We start from the raw sequence: 10,000 nt of genomic DNA, 5'->3' as shown, positions 1-10,000 counted from the left end.
TTCCTGGGTATGATATCCCCGGACTTATTTTTCCTTTTTTCGATAAATACCTTTGATGACGTCATATCTGGCTTTTTGTAAAAGTTGAGGCGGCACTGTCACACCCTCATTTTTCAATTAAATTGATTGAAATTTTGGCAAAGCAATCTTCGACAAAGGCCGGGGTTTGGTATTGCATTTCAGCTTGGTGGCTTAAAAACTAATGAGTGAGTTTGGTCATTAAAAATCGGAAACTTCTAATTAAAATTATTGTTTTATTAAACGATCCAAAAACAATTTCATCTTATTCTTCGTCATTTTCTGATTCCAAAAACATATACATATGTTATATTTGGATTGAAAACAAGCTCTGAAAATTAAAAATATAAAAATTATGATCAAAATTAAATTTCCGAAATCGTTTTAAAAACTATTTCATCTTATTCCTTGTCGGTTCCTGATTCCAAAAACATATAGATATGATATGTTTGGATTAAAAACACGCTCAGAAAGTTAAAACGAAGAGAGGTACAGTAAAGCACAGCGCAATCGCTTCCGCGCCAAACAGGCTCGTCACTTTCACTGCCTTTTGCACTAGCGGCGAACTACGTTCAGTTTCATTCTGTGAGTTCCACAGCTTGACTAAATGTAGTATTTTCGCCTTACGCGACTTGTTCTTTCTCTAATTGACGCACAAGAACAGGTGACAGGGGCGGACGAGGGGGGGTGCACAGGGTGCACGTGAACCCCCCCCTCCAGCAAATAAAAAATAAAATTGGAAAGCTGATTCTATGACCATTTATAAGTTCAAATGGCACCAGATGGCACCAATTTGCTTCTTTGACCCCGGACCCCCCTAGCAAATTCGGGCGCTTCGCGCCCATCACATTCACTTTCGATTCAAAGTGCACCCCCCCTTACAAAGCAACTGATCCGCCCCTGGGTGATGTTCTAGTGTTAAGGGGTGTGTGGGTGTTTGTTTGTTGTTAATGAGTTGGGGTTTTTTTTGTTTTTTTTGTTGTTGTTTTTTGGGGGGGATCGACAGACTCTACTCAGCCCAACTTAAGCTGATATCTTATCCTATTTTATTCTCTGCCTATAATTCAGGGCTGATATAAAATGCGCTCTCAGTCTCTGTCTGCCTTTGTCTGCCTGTCTGTCTGTCTATATGTCAGAACTTGTATACTCTTTCTCTCTCTCTCTCTGTTCGTGAGTCTGTGTGTGTGTGTGTGTGTGTGTGTGTGTGTGTCTGTGTGTGTGTGTGTGTGTGTGTGTGTGTGTGTGTGTGTGTGTGTGTGTGTGTGTGTGTGTTTGCTTGATTCTTGTTTGTTTTTTTGTCGACGGCAGTAAAACATCCCTTTTGAGACCTCTAAAGACCTGATCAAATTAGGTATCATAAAAAAGAGGGAGTCTTAAACTTTTTTAAAGAGATAATCTATTAAAACATGTGTGTCTGTGTGTGTGTCTGTGTGTGTGTGTCTGTCTGTCTGTCTGTCTGTCGTCTGTCTGTCTGTCTGTCTTATGCAATCATGAATGTAACATCTTTATAGTATTCTCTGACTTCTGTTCGTGCGGCGTGACGTAGGAACCATTCATGTTAGATGTTTTCCATGAAATGTTTTCTTTTACAGATTATCAGTGACTTTATCGTGCCACATGAGTCTACAGAAATATCCCTTGGACACGCAAAAATGTCCGATACTCATTGCTAGCTGTGAGTACATGTACTTTGTTCCGCTCTATACGACGTGTGTGTGTGTGTAAGTCTGTGTGTGTGTGTGTGTGTGTGTGTGTGTGTGTGTGTGTGTGTGTGTGTGTGTGTGTGTGAATGTGTGTGTGTGTGTGTGTGTGTGTTAGTGTGTGTGTGTGTGTCTGTCTGTCAGTCTGTCTGTTTGTCCGTCTGTCTGTGTCTGAGTGCATGTGTCTGTGTCCGTGTGTCTGTGCATCCATGTGCATGCAAGATTACATATTATTTCACTTCCATTTTTGTACGCGCTGATGATTTGGCTTGCATGTTTGTCTTGTACACAATGTTCTACATATTCAGCAGCTAACCTGCCACCACTAGCATTTAAAGCTACCGTTTTTCCTGTGTAAACGATCATTTTAAGCTTTACTGAATTGTCCAAGTTTTTACATGGGGTCACAGAATACGTCTGCCGGTACATTTACCAAAAATGTCAGCTTTTCCTCTGCCTGCGCGGTGTTGGATTATTTTGCCGAATTTATTTCGCAGTTATGACGCTAGTGCCAATGACGATATAATGTTATCAATCTTTACAGAGAGAAATCAGACTCTTAATTTTGTTATGTGGAAGGATGCTGTAATTACTTTTAAAAGCCGAGGTGAATCTGATTTGGTTACCAAGGATAGTGTCAATTGGACGGAATGTACCTTTAGAGCAGTATACAGTCAAAACTAAAGTGTTCTACTTTTGAATACAGTTTTGAACATAGTCATTAGTGTGACATAGTACATAGTTTTACAAGCAAATGTAGCACACATGGTAAACACTAGTGTTCACAACTGGTTACGGATAGTATGCTCAAAAGTGGAACACTTCGATTGCGGCCATTTCTGCGAAAAAGTCACTGTGTTCAAAATTATTGTTAAGAACATCCAAAGATTGTTTCCAACACTTTCCATCTGTTATGCAATGTGCTACTAGTAATACTTCCTTAAACTTTAAGAAATTCAGCTTAAAGTGGGAGTCAGCGTGCCAAGTAGCGTTTGTTTACATGTTGGTCCAACTTTGACCTCGTGTTTCTCCAGTCAGATTCGTAAGTCAACTACGGAACGCGGATCGTATCAACTGATGCATCAAATTGATGCATCCAAAACCAAGAATTTGATGCATCATTTTCACAATTTGATGCATCGTTTGGATGCATCAGAATTTTCGGGTTTTCCCGGAAAGTGCCGAGCAAAAAGCAAAATTTGAACCGGAATACGAAGCGAAACGAACGTCGGAAAACGAAAGTTTGAGTCGAAGGTCAAGGGCGTCAAAACTTCGTGTGCACAGAAAACAAACCACAAACAAAACAACAAATGCCTTAAAATGCATAATGCCGTGACTTTGACTTGTTCCCTATTTAATGGTATGTTGTACGTTTATTTTTGTTTTATCTAACCAATCTGTTTATATTCGTCAAAATGTCATTTCAAGTTTTTCCGTGCTCAGGCATTTCTTACGGAAAGACCGGAAATGAATGATCTTTCGCATGCATACAAAACCGAAAGTGATGCATCAAAATGATGCATCAAAATGATGCATCATTTTCTAAAAGGATGCATCATTTTCGTATCGGATGCATCAGTTTTGGAAAATGTTGCATCCTTTTTGAAAATGATGCATCCTTTTGTGAAAATGATGCATCAAATTGTGAAAATGATGCATCAAATCTTGGTTTTGGATGCATCAATTTGATGCATCAGTTGATACGATCCGCGTTCCGTTGTCAACAATGCCCAAAGTTGCAGAAATGGCCAAGTGGAAAGATGATCGTATGATACGGCATGGAAATGGCTTCAAAATAGTGATACCACCTTGTGTGTGTTGCAGATGGCTACACCATGGAGAACATAGAGTACCGATGGATGTCGGGCTCTGCTATCGACTTCAACGACCACATGGAGCTGCCGCAGTACACCATCAAGGGGGTCTTGTTCGGGGACTGCACCAAGACCTATAAAGAAAGTACGTGTATCCTACATTCGTGAGAGAGGCAACCCATATCATAACCATACCATATTTTCACATGGGTGTGTATTGTGTAAATGAGGTCAAGGGTTAAACTATTGGTTAAAAAATTATGGAGCTGCCGCAGTACACCATCAAGGTCGTCTTGTTCGGGGACTGCACCAAGACATATAAAGAAAGTACGTTTAATTATCCTACATTACAAAGTTTCCCTGTCTCACATGCCCCTAATGGCTTTGCCGATTGGGCGTAAAACTTAAATTTCTCTTTCTGTATATTCACTAGAATAGAAATACCATATATTCACATAGGTGTTTATTATGTTAATGAGGTCAGGGGATAAAACTGTTGATTCAAAAATGATGGATATGTGTGTAAGTTTGAGATAGTTGGCACGGATTTGCAAAATGTACAGTAAACAGAATACTAGGTGGCTTTTTGTGGATCAACAGATTTACATTTTTGTGTTGTCCTTTTTTTTAAAAATATTTAAAAGCTCCCTTTCGCGCATGTTTTGATTTTTTTTAAACTCTTGTAAACCTTGTATCACACACGAAGCCATGTATTTCTCTCTATGTACACAAGTTCGCAAAGAGCTGTTCTTCGCGGAAAAGGGACTGTTGCCGTCAATTAAACTGTCAATGGCCCCTTCAAAAGTTAAGACAGTAATATATCGCATAAACTGGGCTAAATAAAAAAGATTGTACCGTACGTTTTTTTCCTATCGAGACCAGAGGATGAACACACTATTATGATTGTGTTCCAAAACAAATTCTCCCCAAAAAAGATTGGATCCTGCTAGACTAAAGCTACTTGTCTTTTTTCCTGAAAGGCCCTGCACAGTCACAGACTGAATTGAGCTAGTTGTCCGATTGTATTTATATGTCAAATACAGAGAGATTTTTTGTAAAACACTATTCAGTTTCCGAAAGGACTGGAGAACTAATTTCCTCGCAGCTTATAGCCTCAGGAGAATGGTTCCAAGATAAACCTTGGATATCTTTTCTTGACAACTTGTGAAGAAATTCATTTTTCACACGACGGTATCAGTCTTATTTTTCTTCGGAGTTTGTCTTTTTTTCAATGGCAGCCAGTCAGAACCAGATTTGTGTTGTGTATGAAAGACCCAATTAACAGCAGAGCGCGTCAGATCTTGCTAACGTTGTGCGCGAAGATGCCGTCCTTGCTTTTTGTGTGTGTTGTCTCTGGAGAATTGAACTCGTTGAACTGTTGCCCACTATTTCTTCCATTTTCCTTACGGTTTATCGTGAGATTGTGTTTTGTTTTTAGTGAATATCTTCTATCTCCATCACTGACACTACTAGTGAATTGTGCCCCTTGCTGTCAGCCTGCAGCCCCCTCTAAGACCTTGTGTGATTATATGAAGAGCCGCACGCAGGCAGGGGAGTAGGGATAGAGATAGTCTGTCTACCTTTCTGTCTTTGTTATACGAAGAGCCGCACGCAGGCAGTGGAGTGAGGATAGAGATAGTCTGTCTACCTTCCTGTCTTTGTTATATGAAGCGCCGCACGCAGGCAGGGGAGTAGGGATAGAGATAGTCTGTCTACCTTTCTGTCTTTGTTATATGAAGCGCCGCACGCAGGCAGGGGAGTAGGGATAGAGATAGTCTGTCTACCTTTCTGCCTTTGTTATATGAAGAGCCGCTCGCAGGCAGGGGAGTAGGGATAGAGATAGTCTGTCTACCTTTCTGTCTTTGTTATATGAAGAGCCGCACGCAGGCAGAGGAGTAAGGATAGAGATAGTCTGTCTACCTTTCTGTCTTTGTTATATGAAGAGCCGCACGCAGGCAGAGGAGTAAGGATAGAGATAGTCTGTCTACCTTTCTGTCTTTGTTATATGAAGAGCCGCACGCAGGCAGAGGAGTAAGGATAGAGATAGTCTGTCTACCTTTCTGTCTTTGTTATATGAAGAGCCGCACGCAGGCAGGGGAGTAGGGATAGAGATAGTCTGTCTACCTTTCTGTCTTTGTTATACGAAGAGCCGCACGCAGGCAGTGGAGTGAGGATAGAGATAGTCTGTCTACCTTCCTGTCTTTGTTGAGGCCCAAGCAAATATTCTGTGACGACGCCAATGTCCTTTCAGACAGAGAAGAATTGCGAGATGTTGGTGATATAGACTGTCTGTCTGTCTGACTGTCTGTCTGTCTGTCTGTCTGTCTGTCTGTCTGTCTCTCTCTCTGTCTCTCTGTCTCTCTCTGTCTCTCTATCTCTCTTGCTCTCTAATTTTTAAATTACAAAGGAATTGATATGTAAGACAGTTTCAAGCGAGCTATTTTTCGCGGCTGTATTTACTGTGCAAACAACTCTAAATATGGCAAAAGTGTCACGTGATAATCAACCGTTTGGTTCCGGGGCTCACTGGAGCAGACGATTTTTTCTGTAACCAGTTGACAGTGATGAAACCATATATTACGGTCTCCTTCCGGCAGCAGTCCCAAAATTTCGACTTGTTTTGACCTTAGAATGATGTCTTTATCATAACTGTGAAGAACAGAACGGAGATCACTGTCGAAGTCGGCCAATCTGCAATCATTTTCGTCTCGCGAACACTGATCTCAAATTTAGATCAGTGCTCGCGAAAACCATATGGGAGATAACTCTGTATTTTTGTTTTGATAGATTCGCGTAGGACTGTTGCGTCCGGTCAGGGAGAGAATGAACCGAACTCATTTTGACCTGATTTCAGGATGGGTCAGTACGGGTCTGCAGATTTCTTATCACTTTCTGACATTTTCTTTTCTCGTTTTACACTTGATTCAACGACGTGACACGTGAAAAACTACTGTATATTCGTAACAAGGTAATGTAACGTCTCAAATTAACGATACAAGACGAGACTTTCAACCTTCCTCGTTCATCATCGGTGTAAACCACCAATACATTTACTAAACGTCCATAATTCACTAGCGTTTGCACCGACTCTATATACAAAAAAATATGCTCTGACTTTATAACGAAAACTTCGACGCACATGCTATTCAACACTTGTGAGGTTTTGTTCATACATGAACAAGTAAATAAACATGTATAGAAAACGACGTTTGAATGGAGTTGGTCAGTCTTTGCACTGGATAAAGCACGCATGACCTCATTGTTATTTCAAACCAAAAAAAGATCGACAACAGATAGCGTGGACATTTTGTTTTTTGTTTTTCTATTGCTCTGTTGGGAGTCTTTGGCATGACACTTTCGATGTATGTTCAGCAAATATACACTATGCGGAGTATAATAGACTGGCTTAAATATTCATGCAGACGTGACTGTAAGTCTCCGGCAAGGAGAAAGACGCCGGGAAGTTGTAATAAAGGCGGAAACAGACTGTGGTAAGCTTCGTGCTTGACAAAGAAAATAAAAAACAAAGGGGGAGGGTGGAGAGTGACATAAAGAGAAGGAGAGAGAGAGAGAGAGAGAGAGAGAGAGAGAGAGAGAGAGAGAGAGAGAGAGAGAGAGAGAGAGAGAGAGAGAGAGCGGGGAGGGGGTGGTTATTGTTTTTTAACGTCCCTTCAATCTATTTGGCTATGCGGGATCGATTGTTGTCTATTGTTCCCGGAGGACCTGAAACTCGCTCAAAAGAATTCATCTTGCCCTGGAGAAAGCTGTCCATAACAACAGTTTCGTAATCTTATAACACGCAAGAACACTTCGCCATAAAGCTGAAAGCAGCGTTGCATGCTGGATGTCGCCATGGGAACAAAGCCTCGCCCCGAATCCCGCTGGAGATGTGGCGAGATTTCGACACCGATGACCCCCGACAGACGACAGTTCAAAGCTATGGACAGGACTCTTCCATTTTACTTGCACAAAAAGGATGTTGCAGTGATCCATTCCTGCTAAGGGCAAGAAGATGCCATCTTCTCGACTTAAAAAAGGGTGACAGTCAGAGGATTTAAAGCATAAATTATGTGCTGATACTTGGACATCAGTATCAGCAAGTGAGTTTCTCCATTTAAAGGCCAACATCCACAAGAATTTTTCTCCTGGAGCGACCTAAACTTGAACCCGAGGCAGTTCGCCAAAAAGAACCGCCGATCACGAGAAAAGCATGCGTATCGCATGCGAGACGATTTGCAAGCCAGCCAGCGCAGCAGCGGGTGGGGATTTGGTCTCGGCAAAGAAACAAACAATGCAGTGTTTGATCTCGGTGAGACTGAAAGAGAGACAGAGAGCACGAGAGAGAGCGACAGGGACACAGTGATTCAAGGCGCACAACTCTAGTAAAGTTGTCGTAGCACGTCCGGCCGCCTATGGCCAAAGTGATCCGGGTTCGATTCCCGGCATGTGTGGTCTATGTTTTTTTTTGTTTTTTTTTAATTCTTGTTTACTATTGTTTATTATGAACGTTTTAATGTTTTATTTTACTCTAATAATTTGTTTAATTGTGTAAAATAAATATTTTTTTTTTTTAAATCCACGTGCACAAGACAAAAACTTTCATACTGGGGGAGCGAGCCAGTCTGAAGAGTACTCGGGTCCAGTGCCAGCGTTTTTACATTTAGTCAAGTTTTGACTAAATGTTTTAACGTAGAGGGGGGAATCGAGACGAGGGTCGTGGTGTATGTGTGTGTGTACGTGTGTGTGTGTGTGTGTGTGTCTGTGCGTGTGTGTGTGTGTGTAGAGCGATTCAGACTAAACTACTGGACCGATCTTTATGAAATTTGACATGAGAGTTCCTGGGTATGATATTCCCATCCTTTTTTTCATTTTTTTGATAAATGTCTTTGGTGACGTCATATCCGGCTTTTCGTGAAAGTTGAGGCGGCACTGTCACGCTCTCATTTTTCAACCAAATTGGTTGAAATTTTGGCCAAGCAATCGTCGACGAAGGCCGGGGTTTGGTATTGCATTTCAGCTTGGTGGCTTAAAAAATAATTAAGGACTTTGGTCACTAAAAATCTGAAAATTGTAAAAAAAATCATTTTTTTCTAAAACTATCCACATTTACGTTCATCTTATTCTCCATCATTTGCTGATTCCAAAAACATATAAATATGTTATATTTGGATTAAAAACAAGCTCTGAAAATTAAATATATAAAGATTATTATCAAAATTAAATTTTCGAAATTAATTTAAAAGCACTTTCATCTTATTCCTTGTCGGTTCCTGATTCCAAAAACATATAGATATGATATGTTTGGATTAAAAACACGCTCAGAAAGTTAAAACAAAGAGAGGTACAGAAAAGCGTGCTATCCTTCTGAGCGCAACTGCTACCCCGCTCTTCTTGTCAATTTCACTGTCTTTGCCGTGAGCGGGTGACTGACGATGCTACGAGTATACGGTCTTGCTGCGTTGCATTGCGTTCAGTTTCATTCTGTGAGTTCGACAGCTACTTGACTAAATGTTGTATTTTCGCCTTACGCGACTTGTTTATAATTTCGCTTCACGCGACTTGTTATTTATGTATCCAAAACATCATAGAACGTGGTACAATGCATGAAAACAACGCCGACAGTAAACAAGATGTTATCTGGGCAGTACATTGGGTTGAACTAAAAGAATTCTGCTGAGAATGTACAAAAGAACAAGTCGCGTAAGGCGAAAATAGTTTCATTCAGTTTCAGCGTGGTGGCTTAAAAATTAATTAATGACTTTGGTCATTAAAAATCTGAAAATTGTAAAAAAAAATATTTTTTTTATAAAACCATTCAAATTTACGTTCATCTTATTCTCCATCATTTTCTGATTCCAAAAACATATAAATATGTTATATTTGGATTAAAAACAAGCTCTGAAAATTAAATATATAAAAATTATTATCAAAATTAAATTGTCGAAATCAATTTAAAAACACTTTCATCTTATTCCTTGTCGGTTCCTGATTCGTGAAAGCGAAATTACAACATTTAGTCAATCTGTCGAACCCACAGAATAAAACTGCACGCACTGCAGTGTTTTCAGTCACGAGAATAAAACAGCTTCGTCAATCCACGCGGCAAGGAAGTCGCTCAATTTTTGCGTGCAACACGAAGTAAACAGACATGCAAGAATAGCGACGGGTTCAAGTTTAGGTCGCTCCAGGAGAAAAATTCTTGTGGATGTTGGCCTTTAAACGAAAAGAATGCTGCGTTGATCCATTCCCACCAAACGTTTAGTAGACACGATCTTATTGACTTGCTAAAGGGTGTGAGGCCAAATAAAAATATATGTTGGTTTAGGGTAACGTGACCAAAAAGGATAGGGTCGGCAGGTCGGCTTTTTATTCTATTTTATTTGTTATTTTTTTCTTAAATTTAGTCGATTTTAAGGGAGGTTACTTCCCTTATATTAGTCTCGGTATGATTCACCAAATGTGCCAACA

General features: G+C 40.3%; 1 protein-coding gene across 1 annotated transcript in view; it reads left to right on the top strand.

The window, feature by feature from the left end:
• The window catches only part of LOC138969247 (glycine receptor subunit alpha-2-like), a 51,635-nt gene that overhangs the window by 21,191 nt on the left and 20,444 nt on the right, over positions 1 to 10,000 (top strand). The window contains exons 5-6 of the mRNA XM_070341993.1: positions 1,611 to 1,693; positions 3,543 to 3,677. Of these exons, the coding sequence (XP_070198094.1) occupies positions 1,611 to 1,693; positions 3,543 to 3,677 (218 nt within the window). The remainder of the gene's footprint in view (positions 1 to 1,610; positions 1,694 to 3,542; positions 3,678 to 10,000) is intronic.

The sequence above is a fragment of the Littorina saxatilis genome, linkage group LG6 (genome assembly GCF_037325665.1).
Source record: "Littorina saxatilis isolate snail1 linkage group LG6, US_GU_Lsax_2.0, whole genome shotgun sequence".
Lineage (NCBI taxonomy): Eukaryota > Metazoa > Mollusca > Gastropoda > Littorinimorpha > Littorinidae > Littorina > Littorina saxatilis.
Note: the sequence above shows the minus strand (reverse complement) of the source record. Positions and strands in the feature narration are given on the sequence as shown.